General features: G+C 47.5%; 1 protein-coding gene across 1 annotated transcript in view; it reads left to right on the forward strand.

Annotated features, from left to right (window-relative positions):
* RETREG1 (reticulophagy regulator 1) overlaps window positions 1-24,285 on the forward strand; it is a 426,697-nt gene that overhangs the window by 74,632 nt on the left and 327,780 nt on the right. The window contains exon 3 of the mRNA XM_063922947.1: window positions 21,799-21,829. Within this exon, the coding sequence (XP_063779017.1) occupies window positions 21,799-21,829 (31 nt within the window). The remainder of the gene's footprint in view (window positions 1-21,798; window positions 21,830-24,285) is intronic.

Raw genomic sequence — 24,285 nt, forward strand, 5'->3', positions numbered from 1 at the left:
TCTGGTTCCATGCTCGTGTTTTGGATCTGGATTGGTTTTGCCAAAACCACCCTTTCGTGTTTTGGTTTTGGATCTGGATGATTTTTGAAAAAAACATAAAAACAGCTAAAATCACAGGATTTGGGGGTAATTTTGATCCTACGGTATTATTAACCTCAATAACATTAATTTTCACTCCTTTCCAGTCTATTTTGAATACCTCACAATATTGTTTTTAGGCCAAAAGGTTGCATCGAGGTGGCTGTATGACTAAGCTAAGCGACACAAGTGGGCGACACAAACACCTGGCCAATCTAGGAGTGGCACTGCAGTGGCAGACAGGATGGCAGATTTAAAAATAGGCCCCAAACAGCACATGATGCAAAGAAGAAAAAGAGGTGCAATGAGGTAGCTGGATGGCTAAGCTAAGCAACACAAGTGTGCAGCACAAACACCTGGCCCATCTAGGAGTGGCACTGCAGTGGCAGACAGGATGGCACTTAAAAAGAACTAGTCCCCAAACAGCACATGATGCATAGAAGTAAAAGAGGTGCAATGAGGTAGCTGCATGACTAAGCTAAGCGACACAAGTGTGCGGCACAAACACCTGGCCCATCTAGGGTTGACACTGCAGTCCGACTGCACTAATGGTGGATACCGGACGCACGTCTAACAGCAACATAGCTGTCAAGGCCTCAGTTATCCGCTTTGCAACAGGATGACTGCTGTCATATTTCATCTTCCTCGCAAAGGACTGTTGGACAGTCATTTGCTTAGTTGAAGTAGTACAAGTTTTTATTCTCAATTATTTTTCTGGAGTTATATAACAAAATACAGGGAGATGGCAACCTGGTAATCTGGTCTTGACAAAGGCTCTGCTGTGAGCCGAAACGTTGACCTTCTGTCTGTGAGTATGTGCTGTCTGGATTAAAATCTATCAATTTCACCCTGGAGAAGTCTGGTGAGTGCATCCTTATTTGTGCACATGTATCGTGGAACTTTGTTCTGATAGGACCTGTTCCTGGATTTTGCACCCCAGCAACTGTGATTATTAACAACATGTGAGTGCGGCTCTTCTACAATGGATATACAGTATATATATATATATATATATATATATACATACATGGATTATCCTGCACTCACATCTCAAAACTTTTGTTGAACAGGCGGGTGCTCCTAATGGGCCATAAAGGTCCACTATTAATATGCAAACAAATCCCACAGAGTGGAGGTGCACTCTCGCAATAATAGAGTCATTCAATATGTAAAAATCAATCGTCACCAAGGCTTTATTCGTGTCAGCGTTTCGGTCCGTAACCGGACCTTTCTCAAGACAGGTGACACATCAGTTCAATCGAGTCGGCAATCGGTACAAATACATCTGAAAGGACAATGTACATAATTACGATCACAAGCCTCACCGGTCCCTGGAAAGCCTCGCACCAACAAGAAAAACGCCACCAAAAAAGGTAGATGCATAGTACACAAAGAGAGTCCCCAGTGTGCTAAAGAACAGATTAACAGACTCACAATCTCCCGTACCTGTGACGTTCAATACATCGTCAGCAGATACCTTGTCATAGTTCACTGTAATCACCTAGTATAGAGGACTCACAGTCCATCAGGCTATTATACAAAAAACAAGAAAACATGGAGTCATATAGACCAGCAATCACCATAGTATTAGGTAAAGCCAGTAATACAGGCAATCACCCCCACACAGTGCAGAATACCTGTATAATGGACATCCTCAAATACTGATGCAACCACTGGTGTAGTGCACACACATTGTATAATTTTTATGCTGCCAAAAGACAAATATATAGTCCATTATCAATAAAGTGTGTTAACTCCTAAAATAAGCAATAAAGTGTCACAAAATATTACTTACTCAATGTGGAAGAAGCTGTGCATGTGGCTGCATAGCCCTCCTATCCACTGAGTGTGGGTTAAATACTGCGCCGGCCGGAAGTGTCCGCGAAACCGGAAGTGATCCACAAACTATATAGTACCAAACCACAAGGCATACACTACGCCCACAATCAGAGCCTAAAACAAGCAGTTTAGCAGTGTGTAGAACACTGCAACAGCTCACAAGTCACTAAGTCCTGTCGCGGCCGCAATTCGCCACATGCGGTCCACGGACCGGAAGTGACGCCGGTGTGCGTTCCACCGTCCAGGAAGTAGCGCTGGAACGCAAAACCGCTACTCGTTATCACCTACTCTGTGAAAAATTACACAATGCCTAACAAAACATAGTGTCAACACTACCGGTTGGCCTGTATTATTGTGCAGTCAAAGGGGAGGGAGTCCACATTATAATTTAGAGCTGACCAGGGACTGCCCCCCTCGTGCCAGTAGCCCAAATACCCACTGTACACAAAGGGGGCCAGATCATCATATACCTTACCAAAATTGTTCACATCATACGTGCCATAAAGGGCAACGCTCACAAATCTACGAGGCATACATAATGGCCCTCATTCCGAGTTGATCGGTCGCAATGCGAATGTAGCAGAGTTACACACGCTAAGCCGCCGCCTACTGGGAGTGTATCTTAGCTTCTTAAAAGTGCGACCGAAGTAATCGCAATATTGCGATCACAAACCTCGTAGCAGTTTTGGAGTAGCTTCAGACTTACTCTGCCTGTGCGATCAGTTCAGTGCTTGTCGTTCCTGGTTGACGTCACAAACACACCCAGCGTTCGCCCAGGCACTCCCACCGTTTCTCCGGCCACTCCTGCGTTTTTTCCGGAAACGGTAGCGTTTTCAGCCACACGCCCCTGAAACGCCGTGTTTCCGCCCAGTAACACCCATTTCCTGTCAATCACATTACGATCGCCGGAGCGATGAAAAAGCCGTGAGTAAAATTACTTTCTACATAGCAAAGTTACTTGGCGCAGTCGCAGTGCGAACATTGCGCATGCGTACTAAGCGGATTTTCATTGCGATGCGATGAAAAATACAGAGCGAACAACTCGGAATGAGGGCCAATATACATACACACTACTGCAAAATAAAAAGACTTGTTTAGATAAATGTGCACATACATATATACAGACACTGTCTGCATGTGCACATGTTAAATCTACATCATCAGGTGCCAGGTGAACCAGAAACCGGTAAGTTCACAGGGGGTGTGGACTGTGCCACAAACAAGAAATGGTGCGATCTGAAACAGATCAACCAATATGGCACTAAACTACTCATCAATGTATAACATAGAACTAAAGAAAAATAACACAACAGTAATCAGCAATACCAAGATCTATGAAGGTTGTTACACAGTAACCCGGGACCATACACACATTTCCAACCATCACCCCTACTGAACCCAGAGATGTAATACTAACGCCACACTCAAAGTGGCCTAAAGAAACACATTGAGAGGATTGCCCTCATTAAGGACTCTCGGGGTGACTGTGTCTAGTGTGTGGATCCAATAGCTTTCACGCCGTTTCAACGCTAAGGTCCTATCACCACCCGTGGGTTTGGGTGGAATCCAGTCAATAAGTCTGCATTTCAGACTAGCCACCTGATGTCTAGCTTGTAGAAAATGGCGGGCCACTGGCTTATCAGTATGTCCGGTCAATAATGCCGTGTGGATCGAGGACCTGTGATTAGCCATGCGATCACGAAATGCCCGTGTGGTCAGTCCTACATAACAAAGTCCACACGGGCATTTAAGGATATAGATCACATAGTCAAGACGGCAGTGTAGATGGTAATTAATTTTAATAGTTCTCCCTGTGTGTGGATGACTGAAAGTCGCACCAGTCAGCATAGAACGACACGTGGTGCAGCTCCCACAGGAGAAACAGCCAGGTTTGGCCTGCATCAAAGAGGAGGTAGTTTTAGTTGCGGACTCAACCGGGAACAGGGTCGGACGCATCAGTAGCTGTTTCAAATTGGCCCCTCTCCTATAGGCCATCATAGGTGCTTTAACCTGTGTAAAAGGTAAGTCCTTATCTGTCGAAAGAATTGGCCAATGGTGGTGTACAGCTTTACTGATTTTCGATGAACTCCCATCGTATTGAGTACAGAAGATCATCCTATTATCCTTCTTCTTTTTAGGCATAGTTCCAGAGAATATACCTGTTGCTTTATCAAGACATGTCTTAAGTGTCGTAGCCGAATACCCTCTCTCTAGGAAACGAGAGGTGATCTCAGTACATTGTTCATGTGTACGATCTACCTCAGAATTAATCCTCATAGCCCTCAAGTACTGGGAGATAGGCAAGCTATCTTTTAAGGCTGGAGGGTGGTTACTGGAGGCTAATAATAGGGAGTTACGGTCAGTGGATTTACGATAGAGTGTAGTCAATAGTCTAGAGCCTGAGACTATTACAGTGACGTCCAAAAAATTGATCTCAGATCCCGAGCAGGTGGCTGTAAAGCGAATAGGGCTAGAAAGGGTATTGAGTTCCGCCACCATACTGTTAAACTCCTCCTCTGTTCCCTGCCAAATCAAAAAAATATCATCAATAAATCTACGAAAAAATATGATCTTATGTCCAAAGCTGGGTTGTATATAGGTTTTCTCATACCACACCATAAACAGATTGGCATACGATGGGGCCAAATTTGACCCCATCGCAGTGCCAGATAACTGCAAAAAAAAAATCATCTTTGTACATGAAGTGGTTATTCGTAAGAACCAATTCAATGAGATCAAGAAGAAATTCAGTGGGGAATTCACTACATGGTGTCAACTCGAAAGCTTGTCTTAATGTCTCTAGACCTTCTTCATGGGGTATCACCGTATACAGCGAGGATACATCCATAGTTGCCAGGAGAGAACCCCTGGTCACCTGGATGTCAATTAGACTCTTTAAAAAGTGACTAGTGTCACATAGATAGCTCGGTATAAGTTGAACTAATGGCTGTAGAACACTATCTAGAAATCGCGCTAATGGCTGAAGTAGAGAGCCTTCAGCGGCAATGATCGGTCGTCCCGGGGGTTGTGCCAAAGACTTATGAATCTTTGGTAGAAGATATAGAACCGGACATCTCGGGTTTTCAACTGTCAAAAATGCTCTAAGGTGATCAGTGATCCAATGATGTTCATAACCTAATTTAATAATCCTATCAACCTTAGCCTTAATCCGTGGTACAGGGTTACAATTCAATCTCGCATAAGTAGATCTATCAGATAGTTGTCTAGTCACCTCACGGTCGTAGTCCTCCCAATCTTGGACCACGACCGCGATTTTGCACCCCAGCAACTGTGATTATTAACGACATGTGAGTGCGGCTCTTCTACAATGGATATATATATATATATATATATATTGGTACATTAGTGGCCACACTCACATTCACTATGCAGCTGTCCCGGTGCCCTCCTAGGTCCCCGTCGGCAACAGGTCCAAAATACAGCAGTGGAGGCGGCACTCAGTAATACAATCAGTACAAGGCAGGTGTCAGCAACAACGTTTCAAAGTTTTATTACACTTCATCCTCGGTTTACAACAAATACAAATAACCACATACCTTATAAGCAATCCCCACCATGTGTGCTGTGCTCAGGCGCGGTTCTGGTGTGTAGACGCCCACTGATGACGTCAACACCCCTCACCTCATTACCAGGGCAGCCACCTGTACAATTAGAGCACACATATACAGGGCCGGTTCTGGGGCTCTGTGCGCCCCGGGCGCCAATAGGGGGCGTGGCTTCATACAGGGGGCGTGGTAATTTACGCCCCCTGTACAGACTACTGTAGCGCTGAAATGTGCGGTGCGCGATGACGTCATCGCGCACCACACAGCAAAGGTCCTCTCCACGAAGGGAAACTAGACGCGTAGCGTCTAGTTCCCTTCGTGGAGAGGACCTTTGCTGTGCGGTGCGCGATGATGTCATCTCGCACCGCACAGTAAAGGACCTCTCCACGAAGGGAAACTAGACGCGTACGCGTCTAGTTTCCCTTCACAGCGGCAGCGGGCAGCGGGGGGCACAGCAGCAGCGGATCTTGCCCTGGTGCGGCACCCTCCGGATGGCGCCCTGCGCCCTCCGGGAGGCGGCGCCCCGGGCAAAAGCAGCTAAACACAACAGGGGTTGGTCAGACCCCAAATATATTAAGAGCACAAGTAAAGAAATAGCGCTTATAGGTCACAAATGAGAAGGGTAGGTCACACTAAGAACACCACAATTTAATAGACTAAAAATGAGCAGAATATATATAAAAAAATGTATAGAAAATCCACATTAGTAGAAATATACAGAAGAAGTTGATATACGAAATGAATAGTTCTCCCAATTTCAAATGATCATGATCGAGGAAAGTTCAATAACCCGTTCCAATATACGGTCCCCTTGGTCCCAATAGGCCCATACAAGTCACAACCGTGAGTAATAATTACCACCAGCGTCTCTCAAGGTATTTAAGCGGATCGGCGTCCGCAAATGGCTTTCACTTGGTTGGTATATCTTTATCACCTTGGTTGGTGATACAGATATAGTTCCACGGTGTGAAGAAATCGCTCCTATGGCAGGGTCCAGAACATGTAGCAACGTGGGACCTGGTCCAGGTGTCAATCGTCCAGTAGGTCAATTGGTGGGAGTAAACACAAAACAGCAGATAAACCCCCATCAGCAGTACTGTCAGCACCTTGAAAAAGTTGCGTGAACGCAACGAAACGCGTCGGTGAGATCTGCTGTTTTGTGGTACTTATTACTCACGTTTGTGACATGTATGGGCATTTTGGGACCAAGGTGACTGTATATTTCTACTAATGTGGATTTTATATACATTTTTTATATATATTCTGCTCATTTTTATTATATTAAATTCTCAATATGACAGCCATACCATAGTTTATGGAGACACATAGCGTCTCACACATATACAGCTTATCCACAGATTAAAGCACACTTGTCTAATGAGAGTCCATATCATCTACACCTCAAGAACAATAAAGATCATAAGAAAAACAATGAAGACCTAAATTTTCATTGAGTCCCCTGGGGGCTAGCGTCTGGGGTTCATGAATCCATTTAGATTCCTTTTGTAAAAGTCTTAGAGATCAATTACCACCACGTAGTCTCATAGGTTCAGGATCAGTGATGTACACTGTTCAAAAAAATAAAGGGAACACTTAAAACAACACAATGTAACTCCAAGTCAGTCACACTTCTGTGAAATCAAACTGTCCACTTAGGAAGCAACACTGATTGACAATCAATTTCACATGCTGTTGTGCAAATGGAATAGACAACAGGTGGAAATTATAGGCAATTAGCAAGACACCCCCAATAAAGGAGTTGTCCTGCAGGTGGTGACCACAGACCGCATGAGACGGAGTCCACAACCCACACAAGTGGCTCAGGTAGTGCAACTCATCCAGGATGGCACATCAATGCGAGATGTGGCAAGAAGGTTCGCTGTGTCTGTCAGCGTAGTGTCCAGAGCATGGAGGCACTACCAGGAGACAGGCCAGTACATCAGGAGATGTGGAGGAGGCCGTAGGAGGGCAACAACCCAGCAGCAGGACCGCTACCTCTATCTTTGTGCAAGGAGGAACAGGAGAAGCACTGCCAGAGCCCTGCAAAATGACCTCCAGCAAGCCACAAATGTGCATGTGTCTACTCAAACGATCAGAAACAGACTCCATGAGGGTGGTATGAGGGCCTGACGTCCACAGGTGGGGGTTGTGCTTACAGCCCAACACCGTGCAGGACGTTTGGCATTTGCCAGAGAACACCAAGATTGGCAAATTCGCCACTGGCGCCCTGTGCTCTTCACAGATTAAAGCAGGTTCTCACTGAGCACATGTGACAGATGTGACAGAGTCTGGAGACGCCAAGGAGAACGTTCTGCTGCCTGCAACATCCTCCAGCATGACCGGTTTGGCAGTGGGTCAGTAATGGTGTGGGGTGGCATTTCTTTGGGGGGCCGCACAGCCCTCCATGTGCTCGCCAGAGGTAGCCTGACTGCCATTAGGTACCGAGATGAGATCCTCAGACCCCTTGTGAGATCATATGCTGGTGCGGTTGGCCCTGGGTTCCTCCTAATGCAAGACAATGCTAGACCTCATGTGGCTGGAGTGTGTCAGCAGTTCCTGCAAGACGAAGGCATTGATGCTATGGACTGGCCCGCCCGTTCCCCAGATCTGAATCCAATTGAGCACATCTGGGACATCATGTCTCGCTCCATCCACCAACGCCACGTTGCACCACAGACTGTCCAGGAGTTGGCGGATGCTTTAGTCTAGGTCTGGGACGAGATCCCTCAGGAGACCATCCGCCATCTCATCAGGAGCATGCCCAGGCATTGTAGGGAGCTCATACAGGCACGTGGAGGCCACACACACTACTGAGCCTCATTTTGACTTGTTTTAAGGACATTACATCAAAGTTGGATCAGCCTATAGTGTGTTTTTCCACTTTAATTTTGAGTGTGACTCCAAATCCAGACCTCCATGGGTTAATAAATTTGATTTCCATTGATAATTTTTGTGTGATTTTGTTGTCAGCATATTCAACTATGTAAAGAACAAAGTATTTAATAAGAATATTTCATTCATTCAGATCTAGGATGTGTTATTTTAGTGTTCCCTTTATTTTTTTGAGCAGTGTATTTAATACAGGCTACACTGTGTCGAGCTTGTAAAAAGTGACAGGCAACTGGCTGATCACTACAACCAGATGCCAAAGCATTCCTGATGGCCAATTTATGATTGGCAATCCGTTCCCATAAAGTTTGGTTGGTTTTGCCAACATAATTAAGCCAGCAAGGGAATGTGATCAGGTAAATAATACATTTCGTAGTACATGAGACTCTATGGCGAATCTCATATTTCTTGCCACTATATGGATTACAGAAGAATTTGCCGACAGTCAAGGATCTGCAGGTAGTACAGTTCAAGCACCTGAAACAACCTTTCTTAAGGGACAAAAATATATTTTGCTCGCTCTGAGAAGTCTACAGACGCATAATACTGATTTTGACTACCCAATCTTTGACATTCTTACCCCTCGTAAAATAAGGCATGATGCTCGTATCTCCTATGTTAAGATCCCTATCAGAACTCAAAATCAGCCACAATTTCTTGGCTGCTTTAGCAATACCACTACTGCATACATTATAGTGATTAATCCAAGGCATTCGTATATTGCCACGTTCTCCGGAATTGGTAGACAAAAGAGAATTACGATTGCATTGTAGAGTTTTAGTTTTAACCTGAAGCAGTTTCTCAAGGTCTTAGCCTCTATGTCTAAATTTCGGATGGAAGCTGTCAGCATGTAGCAATGTATTCCTATCTGTGGGTAAAATCTCTCCCATAAAGGTGAGGTTCACGGGCATTGAAACCTAGCTATACTGATATGGGGGAGAGGCGTGGTAATGTAAAAAAAAATAAAAAAATATTTAAACATGTACAGTAAGTACTGTTTGAGATGTACTGTACCATCTTTTGTTTTTTTTTTCTTAAGTCCTAGAGGATACTGGGGTCCACATTAGTATCATGGGGTATAGACGGTTCCACCAGGAGCCATTGGCATTTTAAGAGTTTGAGAGTGTGGGCTGGCTCCTCCCTCTATGCCCCTCCTACCAGACTTAGTTTAGAAACTGTACCCGAGGAGATGACATACTGCGAGAGAAGGATTATACACAGATAGTGGTGAGATTCATACCAGCTCACACATACAAGGCACGTCAAGTCAACTACCTTACAGAGCCATAAGATCAGTGTCGAATGAGTCACCGACCCCCCAAGCAAGCGGGGGGCTGGTGTGAAGATGGGGGCATCAGGGTAGGAGCACAGTATTAACTGTGCTCTGGAGGCTCAGCGGTACATTGTGCGGCGCTGTGAGGGGCGCCCTGAGCCAGCACCTACACCCTACACTGGTCACACAGCCTGTCGGGGTCCCGGGATCTCAGCCAGCATAAATCCTCAGGCCAGTATAATCCTATAAAGAGTGGGAAGACAGCGCCATTTTGGGGGCAGAGCTTCTCCTCAGAGCATACCCAGCAGTGTTCAGCGCCATTTTCCTGCCTGCACAACGCTGTCAGTGAAGAGCAAGTCTCTTCACAGCAACTCCAGCTATCTCTCTTGGTACCAGGGGGTTGTAGAATGGGGAGAGGCTGCAAAACGACTGTGTACCTATTAAGGTGCACAGTCAGCGCTGATAGGGGGTCTCCCTTTATATTAAAAGCGATGTGTGTGGGTTGGCTCCAATCTCTGTCTCTCTTGCCATTCTTGGGGGTGAAACTCTGTCTGTCCTCCCCTCTGTGTGTGGAGTGTCTGTGGTCTCCATTAAGAAATGTCCAGGGACTCTGTGTCATATGCTGCAGAGGATATGTTCTCTCAGGATGATCCCATTCCATGTAATCAGGATTGCACTGGTTCAGATTCCAGCAAGGGAGCCTGAGTGGTTATCCTCTATCAGATCTATGATTTCTCAGATTTCAAATAGGGTTGCACAAAATGAATCTGCAACTCAGGCTTTACAGAACTCTATGGCAGTCTGGCCCAGTTCTGGTACCTCAGGGCTCCCCGCTGTATATTCACATAAACGTGCTCTTGCACAGATCATGCAGGATGATACTGATACCGATTCTGACACTGCAGACGGTGACGGGGATGTGTTGCGGGGAACAGCATCTCTTGCTAAGGGGGTGCAGTTGATAATAGAGGTTATTAGGGATTTGTTGAATATTGCTGATACAACACCCAAGCAGGTTGAGGAAGCTTACTTCACTGACACTAAGAAAGCCTTGCTAACCTTCCCTGCGTCAAAGGAATTAAATGCTATATTTGAAAAGGCTTGGGAAAACCCAGATAAAAAATTCCAAATACCCACCAAAAAGGGTTCTGGTAGCGTTTCCTTTCCCGGTAGAGGATAGAAATAAAAATGGGAAAACCCGCCAATTGTTGACGCGTCAGTATCCACTCTCAAAAAGGGTGGTTTTACCTGTTCCAGGATCTCCGCCTAGAAAGAGCCGGCTGATCGTAAAATTGATAATACGCTCAAATCCATGTACACGGCTTCTGGGGCAATACTACACCCACTATTGCCAGTGCTTTGATTGCCAAGGCTATAGTAAAGTGGGCAGGCACGTTACTTGAGGACTTGGATACTATGGAAAAATGTGATGTTGAATTGTTTTACGTAACATTCAGGATTCGGCAGGATTTATGGTAGAATCCATGAAGGACCTGGGTTCCATGGGTGCGGGAATTTCCTCCATGTCAGTATCAGCTCGTCGAGGACTGTTGTTGCGCTAGTGGTCTGCCGACGCGGAATCCAGGAGAAATGTGGAGACCCTACCCTACACAGGTCAGGCTCTCTTTGGGGAAGCGTTAGATGCGTGGATCTCCACGGCTACGGCTGGTAAGTCACCCTTTCTTCCCTCAGCTACACCTGCTCCAAAGAAACCCTTTTCTTCAGTTACATCACAGCCCTTTCGGTCTACCAAGCCCAGAAAGGCCAAACCGTCCAACACCTTCTTTCGGGGAGGTCGGCCCAAGTCCAAGAAACCTGCGGCTGCAGGTTCCCAGGAACAGAAACCTGCTTCATGTACACCAAAGTTCTCCGCATGACGGTGGACTACACGCCCCGGAGGTGGGGCTGGTGGGAGCGAGACTCAGACATTTCAGTCATGTCTGGGTGTCCTCCGGCCTGGACCCCTGGGTGCAAGATATTGTGTCCCAGGGGTACAAGCTGGAATTTCAAAATCTCCCTGTCACGATCCGGGTATCTGGACGCCATTTCTTACCCATCAGATGCCTCCTAAGGCTGGCTCAGCGCTCCAGGACCGGATCCCATCTGTTATCCTAATGTTCACATTCCTGCATCCTCTCCTGTCTCTCTGAGACGCTGTCACAGTAACGCCTTATTACATCTGGCATGGCGTCTCCCGCGGCCTCCGCCGCCGTCCCTGAGCTTCTGCATGCAGAGTGTCAGAGTGGCGATTACGTCAGCCGCGGCCTCCGCTGTGTCCGCGTGGTTGGATGTGCACTTGTCAGCCTGGCGTCCCCTGTCTCCAGTGGCCGGCGCCGCCATTACTGTTTTCATTACCACATGGATTACAAACCAAACTTCCCTCCAAGTGTCTGCATGGGCGCAGCCATCTTGGATTCTGTCAGCTGATCATTTCCTCCAATCTGTTGTCAGTATTGTTCATCTGCATAATTGCCTAGCCAATCCCTTCCTTGCTGCAGGTATAAATACACTGTGCCTGAGCAAGGAAGGCGTCAGTGCTTTGGTTGTCAAACCTAGTTCCTGTTTGTCTCTCTCCTGTGATTGTCTTCCAGGTTCCAGCTCCTGTCTCAAGACTTCCACCATAGAGACCCGCACCAGCATTCCACCTGCGGTGTAGCCTGACTCTCCAATCCATTGTGGATTCATCTGTTTCCAGTTACAACATTACCTGCTTCCAGCTCAGCTTCCAGCAGAGTACAGCTTCCCTTAAAGGGCCGGTGTCCTTTCTACACTTTACCACTCTCCACCGGTATTATTATTTCTCCGCTCTCAAGTTCTACATTTCAGTTCATATTTCATCGCTCCCAAGTTCATTTATTATTTAACTGGTTCCAGCCAGTATCCACTCCGTGCTAACAACAGTCTGGTTCCAGCCAGTATCCACAGCAGCTGTTTTATCTTCAGCAACCCAGCTTTTCCTGGAACACCAGCTGGCACAATCCTGGGTTATCTCCATTGCTACAGTCGGGCCTGGTAAGGACTTTCCATCTAGAAGATCATAAGAACTATCTCACACTACCAGTGCCCTGTGGCTCCTGCCATCCTGTAGTACCCAGGAACTGTATTTATTCTTTGCTGACTTTTACGTTTTCTTTTACTGCTGCTGTGTTGCGGAGTTGTCATAATAAACATCATTGACTTTTATCCAAGTTGTCGTGGTCACGCCTTCGGGCAGTTATTATTCATGTTACTTACATGTCCAGGGGTCTGATACAACCTCCCAGGTTCCGGTACATCTCAGCCCCTACAACTGAGGCTGCCTCCCGTCAGCTCAGGCCCTCAGTTGTGACAGTAAGCACTGACCTAATGAATCCAGCCGGAGACCAGGATCAAGCGGCCAGGCCGATGCAAGAACTGGCAGCCCGACTAGAACATCAGGAGGCTGCACAGGGCCACATCATCCGCTGTCTCCAGGATCTCTCTACTCGGCTGGATGGGATTCAGACAACTCTCCGTGGATCAGGCGCGTCTGGTGCGTCAACCACAGTGACTCCAGCTATAACCCCACCCACCTTACCCATTTCTGCTCCACGTCTTCATCTTCCAACGCCAGCAAATTTGACGGATCTCCAAGATTCTGCAGGGGATTTCTCAACCAGTGTGAGATTCAGTTTGAGCTACAACCTGGCAATTTTCCCAGTGACCGTACAAAAATTGCCTACATTATTTCTCTTCTCAGTGGCTCAGCCCTTGATTGGGCATCACCGTTATGGGAGAGGTCCGACACCCTGCTATCTTCCTACACTGCCTTCGTGTCAACATTCAGGCGCATCTTCGACGAGCCAGGCCGGGTAACCTCAGCTTCATCCGAGATTCTCCGTTTACGCCAGGGGTCACGTACTGTAGGACAATATCTGATACAGTTCCAGATCCTGGCATCCGAACTGGCATGGAACGACGAGGCCCTGTATGCTGCATTCTGGCATGGCTTATCCGAGCGTATTAAAGATGAGTTAGCTACCAGAGACTTACCTTCTAAGTTAGATGAGCTAATCTCACTCTGCACGAAAGTTGATTTACGTTTCAGAGAGAGAGCAACTGAGCGTGGAAGATCATCTGCTCCAAAATCTTCTGCTCCTCCTCCTCGTCAACTGTCACCATCTAAAGATGAGCCCATGCAACTTGGCCGTTCCCGTTTAACTCCTGCTGAGCGCCGAAGACGTCTCTCCGAGTTTCTCTGTCTCTATTGTGCAGCTCCGTCTCACACCATTAATGCCTGTCCCAAACGTCCGGGAAACTCCAAATCCTACCTCGTCAAGGAGAGGGCCGGCTAGGAGTAATGATCTCCTCTCCATCTCCTCAAGATTGTAATCTCCCAGTCTCGCTTCAAGTTGCTCAACGTTATCGGAACGTCATTGCCCTCCTGGATTCCGGAGCAGCTGGGAACTTTATTACCGAAGCCTATGTTAAACGGTGGTCCCTACCCACCAAGAGACTTCCTTCGTCCATTTCTTTAACTGCCGTGGATGGCAGCAAAATTTTTGATGCAGTTATTTCTTTAAGGACTCTACCAGTTCGTCTGAGAGTGGGAGTTCTTCATTCCGAACTTATTTCTTTTTTAGTGATTCCAAGAGCCACACATCCTGTGGTCCTGGGCCTTCCATGGCTCCGTCTTCACAATCCTACAATTGATTGGACGACTACGCAAATCCTGGCATGGGGTTCCTCCTGTGCTGAGACATGTTTGTTTAAAGTATTGCCTGTCTGTTCTTCCTCCCCCAGGTCGTCTGATGTTCCACCTCCTCCATATCAAGATTTCACGGATGTGTTCAGTAAAGCTTCTGCTGATATCTTTCCTCCTCATAGAGAATGGGACTGTCCGATTGATCTCGTTCCAGGGAAGGTTCCACCTCGAGGCCGAACTTATCCGTTGTCTCTGCCTGAGACGCATTCTATGGAGGAATATATTAAAGAGAACCTAGCAAAGGGGTTCATTCGACCTTCTTCTTCTCCAGCCGGCGCAGGCTTCTTTTTTGTAAAAAAGAAAGATGGTGGTCTGCGGCCGTGCATCGACTACAGAGGTTTGAACGACATTACCATCAAGAACCGTTATCCTTTACCCCTGATTACTGAGCTCTTTGACAGAGTTAGCGGAGCTACCATCTTTACAAAGCTGGACTTGCGAGGTGCATACAATCTCATCCGGATCCGTGAGGGTGACGAGTGGAAGACCGCCTTTAACACCCGTGACGGACATTATGAGTACCTCGTCATGCCCTTCGGATTGAGCAATGCTCCAGCTGTCTTCCAGCATTTTGTCAATGAGATCTTCAGAGACATTCTATACCGTCATGTCGTGGTCTATCTAGACGATATCCTCATTTTTGCCAACGATTTAGAGGAACATCGTTTTTGGGTTAAAGAGGTTCTGTCCCGTCTCCGTGTCAATCATCTCTATTGCAAATTAGAAAAATGCGTCTTTGAAGTCAAGTCCATTCCGTTTCTAGGGTACATTGTGTCCGGTTCCGGACTAGAGATGGATCCTGAGAAACTACAAGCAATCCAAAATTGGCCGGTACCCTTAACCCTCAAAGGGGTCCAGAGGTTCTTAGGGTTCGCCAACTATTACCGAAAGTTTATACGAGACTTTTCCACCATTGTGGCGCCTATTACTGCTTTCACTAAGAAGGGTGCTAACCCATCCAAGTGGTCTGAAGAAGCCATGCAAGCATTTCATCTTTTAAAACAAAGGTTCATCTCTGCGCCTGTTCTGAAACAGCCTGACATCGACTCTCCTTTCATCTTAGAGGTGGATGCCACCTCCGTTGGAGTAGGAGCGGTGTTATCTCAGAGGGCTAAAGATGGCCATTTACACCCTTGCAGTTTCTTCTCCCGAAAGTTCTCCCCAGCTGAGCGCAACTATGCCATTGGCGACCAGGAGTTGCTAGCCATCAAGCTCGCTCTAGAAGAGTGGAGGTATCTGTTGGAGGGAGCTTCTCATTCAATCACCATACTTACAGACCACAAGAACCTTTTATACCTGAAGGGCGCACAATGTCTCAACCCTCGTCAGGCCAGATGGGCACTTTTCTTTTCCAGGTTCGACTTTAAACTCCAGTTCTGTCCGGGCTCTCAGAATCGCAAGGCCGATGCCCTTTCCCGCTCATGGGAGCAAGAAAATGAGTCAGAGTCTTCAGACAAGCATCCTATTATAAATCCGTTGGCATTCTCCACGGTAGGGATGGACTCTACGCCCCCATCAGGGAAAAGTTTTGTGAAGCCGATGCTAAGGAAGAAGCTCATGCATTGGGCCCATGCTTCCCGTTTTGCCGGACATACAGGTATCCAAAAAACCCTGGAGTTTATCTCTAGGTCCTATTGGTGGCCAACTCTGAAAAAGGACGTCTTGGAGTTTATTGCATCTTGCCCAAAGTGTGCCCAACATAAAGTATCCCGCCAGTCGCCTGCGGGGCAACTGGTTCCACTATCCGTTCCCCGTCGACCATGGACCCACTTGTCGATGGATTTCATTACAGACTTACCCATGTGCAACAAGTTCAATACCATCTGGGTGGTAGTTGACCGGTTCACCAAGATGGCACACTTCATTCCTCTCACCGGTCTTCCGTCAGCTTCCAAGTTGGCTCAAGTATTCATACAAGAGATCTTCCGACTCCACGGTCTTCCTGAAGAAATTATCTCAGATCGAGGAGTTCAATTCACAGCCAAATTCTGGCGAAGTTTATGTCAAGTCCTCCAAGTCAAGCTAAAGTTTTCCACGGCTTACCATCCTCAGACCAATGGTCAAACCGAGAGGGTGAATCAGGACTTGGAGGCCTTCCTCCGCATCTATGTGTCCTCCTCTCAAGATGACTGGGTTCAATTACTTCCCTGGGCCGAGTTCTGTCATAACAACCAGTATCATTCTTCATCTGCTTCAACACCATTCTTCACTAACTTTGGATTCCACCCTAAAGTCCCTGAGTTCCAACCGCTTCCAGCAACTTCTGTTCCCGCAGTGGATATCACCTTGCATCAGTTTGCCAATATCTGGAAGAGCGTACGATCAGCTCTGCTCAAGGCATCGTTCAGGTACAAGAAGTTTGCGGATAAGAAGCGTCGAGCAGTTCCTGCTCTCAAGGTGGGTAATCGGGTATGGTTATCCACGAAGAATTTGAGGTTAAGAGTTCCCAGTATGAAGTTTGCACCTCGCTATATCGGTCCTTTCAAGATTGAACAAGTCATCAATCCTGTTGCTTACAGACTCCAGTTGCCTCCCTTCTTAAAAATACCCAGGACATTCCATGTTTCCCTGTTGAAACCGCTGATCTTGAATCGGTTTCATTCCTCACTTCCTCCAACTCCGAAAGTCCAAACTCAACGAGGCGTTGAGTATGAAGTGGCCAAGATCCTGGACTCACGTCACCGTTACGGTCAACTACAATATCTTATTGACTGGAAGGGTTATGGTCCTGAGGAACGTTCATGGACCAATGCTTCTGATGTCCATGCTCCTGCCTTGGTCCGGAGATTCCATTCCAAGTTTCCTCAAAAGCCAAAGAAGTGTCCTGGGGCCACTCCTAAAGGGGGGGGTGCTGTCACGATCCGGGTATCTGGACGCCATTTCTTACCCATCAGATGCCTCCTAAGGCTGGCTCAGCGCTCCAGGACCGGATCCCATCTGTTATCCTAATGTTCACATTCCTGCATCCTCTCCTGTCTCTCTGAGACGCTGTCACAGTAACGCCTTATTACATCTGGCATGGCGTCTCCCGCGGCCTCCGCCGCCGTCCCTGAGCTTCTGCATGCAGAGTGTCAGAGTGGCGATTACGTCAGCCGCGGCCTCCGCTGTGTCCGCGTGGTTGGATGTGCACTTGTCAGCCTGGCGTCTCCTGTCTCCAGTGGCCGGCGCCGCCATTACTGTTTTCATTACCACATGGATTACAAACCAAACTTCCCTCCAAGTGTCTGCATGGGCGCAGCCATCTTGGATTCTGTCAGCTGATCATTTCCTCCAATCTGTTGTCAGTATTGTTCATCTGCATAATTGCCTAGCCAATCCCTTCCTTGCTGCAGGTATAAATACACTGTGCCTGAGCAAGGAAGGCGTCAGTGCTTTGGTTGTCAAACCTAGTTCCTGTTTGTCTCTCTCCTGTGATTGTCTTCCAGGTTCCAGCTCCTGTCTCAAGACTTCCACCATAGAGACCCGCACCAGCATTCCACCTGCGGTGTAGCCTGACTCTCCAATCCATTGTGGATTTATCTGTTTCCAGTTACAACATTACCTGCTTCCAGCTCAGCTTCCAGCAGAGTACAGCTTCCCTTAAAGGGCCGGTGTCCTTTCTACACTTTACCACTCTCCACCGGTATTATTATTTCTCCGCTCTCAAGTTCTACATTTCAGTTCATATTTCATCGCTCCCAAGTTCATTTATTATTTAACTGGTTCCAGCCAGTATCCACTCCGTGCTAACAACAGTCTGGTTCCAGCCAGTATCCACAGCAGCTGTTTTATCTTCAGCAACCCAGCTTTTCCTGGAACACCAGCTGGCACAATCCTGGGTTATCTCCATTGCTACAGTCGGGCCTGGTAAGGACTTTCCATCTAGAAGATCATAAGAACTATCTCACACTACCAGTGCCCTGTGGCTCCTGCCATCCTGTAGTACCCAGGAACTGTATTTATTCTTTGCTGACTTTTACATTTTCTTTTACTGCTGCTGTGTTGCGGAGTTGTCATAATAAACATCATTGACTTTTATCCAAGTTGTCGTGGTCACGCCTTCGGGCAGTTATTATTCATGTTACTTACATGTCCAGGGGTCTGATACAACCTCCCAGGTTCCAGTACATCTCAGCCCCTACAACTGAGGCTGCCTCCCGTCAGCTCAGGCCCTCAGTTGTGACACTCCCTTGCCGATTTTTCAGATCAGGCTTGCCAGCTCTGCTGGCGGACAGGACTGTCCTGCAAGAAGCCGTCCAGAAGTTCTTGGAGGCACAGGTTATTATGCCAGTACCACCTCATATGCAAAACAAAGGTTACTATTCAAACCTTTTCGGAATACCGAAACCGGATGGTTCGGCCAGGCCCATTCTGAACTTAAAATCACTAAACCCCTTTTTAAGGGACTTCAAGTTCAAAATGGAGTCTCTATGGGCAGTGATATCAGGTCTGGAGGAGGGGGAATTCCTAGTATCCCTGGATATCAAGGATGCATACCTCCACATTCCGATTTGGCTGCCACATCAAGCTTATCTTTGATTCGCACTGTTGGACTGTCACTTTCAGTTCCAGGCCCTCCCATTCGTCCTCTCCACAGCACCGAGGGTATTCACCAAGGTGATGGCGGAGATGATGATTCTCTTCCGCAGATGGGGGATGAACATAATTCCGTATCTGGACTATCTGCTGATAAAGGCATTGTCCAAGGAGAAGCTGTTACGGTCCATAGCACTCACGACCCAGCTTCTCAGGGAAAATGGTTGGATCCTGAATCTTCTAAAATCACATTTGGAGCCAACCAGGAGGTTGTCCTTTCTGGGAATGATCCTCGACACGGAAGTGCAGAGGGTGTTTTTCACAGAAGAAAAGGCGTTGGTGATTCAAAGATGGTCCGGGATGTCCTGAAGCCAGCCCGGGTGTCAGTTCATCAGTGCATTCGCCTTCTGGGGAAGATGGTGGCCTCTTACAAGGCTCTGCAGTACAGGAGGTTTCACGCTTGATCCTTCCAACTGGATCTCCTGGACAAGTGGTCGGGATCCCATCTACACATGCACCGGAGAATACGTCTGTTGCCAAAGGCCAGAATTTCACTCCTCTGGTGGCTACAATTACCTCACCTTCTGGAGGGCTGCAGGTTCGGGATTCAGGACTGGATCCTTCTAACCACGGATGCAAGTCTTCGGGGCTGGGGCGCAGTCACTCAAGGGGAAACCTTCCAAGGAAGGTGGTCAAGTCTGGAAACCGACCTCCCGATAAACATTCTGGAACTAAGAGCCGTCTACAACGGTATTCTCTAAGCGGCCCATCTTCTGAGAAATCGGGCCATTCAAGTGCAGTTGGACAACGTGACAACAGTGGCTTACATAAACCGACAGGGTGGAACGAAGAGCAGAGCTGCAATGGCAGAGGTAACAAGAATCATCCTCTGGGCAGAAAAGCACGCGGTGGTGCTGTCAGCAATCTTTATTCTGGGAGTAGACAACTGGGAAGCGGACTTCCTCAGCAGACACGATCTCCATCCAGGGGAGTGGGGTCTCCATCCAGAGGTGTGCAAGGAGGTAACAGATCTTTGGGGCGTACCCCAGATCGACATGATGGCCTCTCGTCTCAACAAGAAGCTTCGGCGGTATTGTTCCAGGTTGAGGGACCCACAAGCAGTGGCGGTGAATGCCCTAGTGACTCCATGAGTGTTCCAGTCGGTGTACGTGTTTCCTCCACTTCCACTCATCCCAAGAGTTCTAAAGCTCATAAGGAGAACAAGGGTTCAAGCGATCCTCATTGCCCCAGACTGGCCAAGAAGGGCTTGGTACGCGGATCTTCTGGATCTACTGCAAGAAGAGCCGAGGCCTCTTCCTCTTCGGGAGGAGCTGCTGCAGCAGGGGCCGTTCGCCTATCAAGACTTACCGTGGCTACGTTTGACGGCATGGAGATTGAACACTGGATACTAGCTCGGAAGGGCACTCCGAACAAAGTTATTCCTACCATGATACAGGCTAGGAAAGGAGTAACGTCTAAACATTACCATTGCATTTGGAAAAAATATGTATCTTGGTGTGAGTCCAAGAAATTTCCTGCGGTGGAGTTTCAACTGGGACGGTTTCTCCTCTTCCTACAAGCTGGTGTGGATATGGGCCTGAAGTTGGGATCTGTGAAGGTCCAGATTTCGGCCTATCCATTTTTTCCAGAAACAATTGGCTGCCCTTGCTGAGGTTCAGACCTCTTTGAAGGGAGTTCTGCACATCCAACCTCCTTTTGTACCTCCTACGGCGCCTTTGGACCTTAACGTGGTGTTGCAGTTCCTCCAATCGGACTGGTCCGAGCCTCTACAGGAGTTGAGATCAAGTTTCTTACGTGGAAGGCTGTCACGTTGTTGGCTTTAGCTTCTGCTAAATGTGTGTCGGAGTTGGGGGCTTTGTCCTGTAAAAGCCCATACTAGAGCTGAGCTCTGGACACGTCAGCAGTTTCTTCTGAAGGTTGTGTCGACATTTCATATCAACCAACCTATTGTGGTGCCAGTGGCTACTGACTCCTCAATTTCATCAAAGTCCTTGGATGTCGTAAGGGCTCTGAAAATATATGTGAAGAGGACTGCTCGTCAGAGGAAATCGGACTCTCTGTTTGTCCATTATGATCCCAAGAAAATTGGGTGTCCTGCTTCTAAGCAGACGATCTCTCGCTGGATCACTATCCAGCATGCTTATTCTACGGCAGATTTGCCGTGTCCTATGTCTGTCAAGGCCCACTCTACTCGTAAGGTGGGGTCTTCCTGGACGGCTGCCCGGGGTGTCTCAGCGTTCCAACTTTGCCGAGCTGCAGCTTGGTCTGGGTCTACAAGTTCGATACTTTGGCCTCTGATGATATGAAGTTCAGTCAATCAGTTCTGCAGGAGCCTCCACGCTCTCCCTCCTGTTCTGGGAGCTTTGGTTCATCCCCGTGGTACTAATGTGGACCCCAGCATCCTCTAGGACGTAAGAGAAAATAGGATTTTGGTTACCTACCGGTAAATCCTTTTCTCGTAGTCCGTAGAGGATGCTGGGCGCCCGCCCAGTGCTTTGTTTTTCTGCAATTGTTATCTGGTTCAGTACAACTTTGTTTTAGTTACGTACTGCATTGTTACTTGGTAAGTAATTTTTTAGCGGTTGCTGAGTTTTCAAGCTAAGTTAGCTTGATGTGCCTTGTGAGCTGGTTTGAATCTCACCACTATCTGTGTTAAATCCTTCTCTCGAAGATGTCCGTCTCCTCTGGTACAGTTTCTAGACTGAGTCTGGTAGGAGGGGCATAGAGGGAGGAGCCAGCCCACACTCTAAAACTCTTAAAGTGCCAATGGCTCCTGGTGGACCCGTCTATACCCCATGGTACTAATGTGGACCTCAGCGTCATCTACGGACTACGAGAAAAGAATTTACCGGTAGGTAACCAAAATCCTATTTTTACTCTTACTTGTTTTTCAGGAGTACAGCTGTGGAAAGGTTTTGTCAGAAGGTATGATACATTCTGTTGCATATCTTGTTTTATACTGCATTTTTCTGTATAGTATCTTTGCTGGTTTTCTGTTTGAAGACAGTTACATGCCGAGATAGAGATTATAACATGCAATAGTCCCACTCTGTCTAGACATTACCTGGATATAGGCTTCACCAAGGAATATTTCAGTGTCTCTACCCATTAAATGACTGGCATATATTTGGCATATCTGGTGGACATAACTTGAGTTGGCAGCAGTCACAAAATGACAACAACTGAATTGTTTTCAGCAGTCATAACATTTATTTACCCCAATGAATCTTTACAACTGCCAGACTCAATACTGATCAAGAAGGGGACAGTCTCTCTACATTTAGATAAAACCTTCTTTAATACAGGTAACATAATGAACGGAATGGAGTATATAGTATAGTGCTAGAAAATCTGAGACATTACTAAGCCACTTTTTGGCGTTTCATGCCATTGGATTTTAAAGATCAATTAAATGTTACTGTTCTTTTAAATCCCAGGTCAGAACTGCAGACAACCTTAGTAAATATACCCCACAAAGTGTATCCTGTAGACTGTAAACTAAACGATTTGTAGTTATGTGCTGCATTAACACATTCCTATAAACAATACCCAAGGGTTAAACCATTGTTATGTGAAGGTTTATTTTGCCTACTATGTGAAGAGGTTTGCTAAAAAAAAAAAAATTACAGTCGCAAAATATTACTATGTATGGGCCTGTGTACGTTTTTTATTTTATTTATTTAATTAAAGATGAACCACAAAATGTAAATGTAATAATGTTTTCTCAAACGTCCTAGAGGATGCTGGGGACTCCGTAAGGACCATGGGGTATAGACGGGATCCGCAGGAGACATGGGCACACTATAAGACTTTCAATGGGTGTGAACTGGCTCCTCCCTCTATGCCCATCCTCCAGACCTCAGTTAGATTTTGTGCCCAGGAGAGAATGGACACACACTAGGAGAGCTCTACTGAGTTTCTCTAAAATACTTTATTGTTAGGTTTTTTATTTTCAGGCAGACCTGCTGGCCACAGGCTCCCTGCAGCGTGGGAGTGAGGGGAGAGAAGCAGACCTACTTCGTCTTAGTTCAAGGGCTCTGCTTCTTAGGCTACTGGACACCATTAGCTCCAGAGGGTTCGATCACTTGGTTCGCCTAGCTGCTTGTTCCCGGAGCCGCGCCGTCACCCCCCTCACAGAAGCCAGAAGAAAGAAGCCGGGTGAGTATTAGAAGAAAAGAAGACTTCAGTGACGGCAGAAGACTTCAGTAACGGAGGTAACACGCAGCGGTCGCGCTGCGCTCCATGCTCCCACACACCAACGGCACTCACAGGGTGCAGGGTGCTGGGAAGGGCGCCATGGGCAGCAAGTGACTGTAAGTTGGTACCGACGGCAGATATATACATTTTAGGTGCCTGGGCACTGGTTACGATACCCCCGCCGGATACCCCAATGGCCGTGCTGCGCACCATTGCTCACACACACACCAACGGCCGGTACAAGGGTGCAGGGCGCTAGGGGGAGCGCCCTGGGCAGCTATATAGATATATATATATATATACTTTGAGGCACCTATACAGTATGTGACACTGTATAGGCACCCCCGTTTGCATGATAAAAGCTATAATGTTGGAGCGCCAAAGCGCGCCGAGAAGGGCCGGGGCTTAGCCCTCACTTCGGGAGACAGCACCATTTTTCTGTATGTCCCCGCCAAAAACAGTGCAGTTGTGGGGGGGGCACGGTGTTTAGTGCTATATAGTGTAGATATAGCACTATTTTAGGCATTTGGGCATTTACTCTGTATATTATGCGTACGTACAGTGGCGGATCCAGGGGGGGCACGCGGGCCCGTGCCCCCCCTGTCATGTCTGGCACTTTAAAAAAAACCAACAGAGCAGTCCCTTTTAAAAAGAAGCGGCGGCGCAGACGGCGCCCGCCTCGATGAAGGGTCTGGCAGCGGCGGCGGCAGAGCCGGATTAAGGGGGGGCTTGGGGGTAAGCACCCCGGGCCGCCCAATCTAAAAGGGCCCCCCGCCGCAGATCGGATCTCTCCAATCCGATCTGCGGCGCTGCACTTACGTGTCCCAGCTCCCCAGCACCGCTGCCCTGTCCCTGACGTCCTCCTCCTTCTTCAGTGCAGCCTGCGACACGCCAATGACTGAGCCGCAGGCTTGCTGAGCCGGACAGCAATTGGACAGCTGAGCCGTCGCTCAACTGCCCTGACTAAGAGTGCTCTAAGAGCGGTAGTCAGGGCAGCTGAGCGGCGGCTCAGCTGTCCAATTGCTGTCCGGCTCAGCAAGCCTGCGGCTCAGTCATTGGCGTGCCGCAGGCTGCACTGAAGAAGGAGGAGAGATGCGTGGAGCACCGGAGGCTGTAGCTAATGTAAGGCTGGCTAAATTTTAATATTTTAATATATTTTATTCTTGGTCATATGTTCATATATA

Source organism: Pseudophryne corroboree, chromosome 5, assembly GCF_028390025.1.
Source record: "Pseudophryne corroboree isolate aPseCor3 chromosome 5, aPseCor3.hap2, whole genome shotgun sequence".
In the NCBI taxonomy this organism is placed as follows: Eukaryota; Metazoa; Chordata; class Amphibia; order Anura; family Myobatrachidae; genus Pseudophryne; species Pseudophryne corroboree.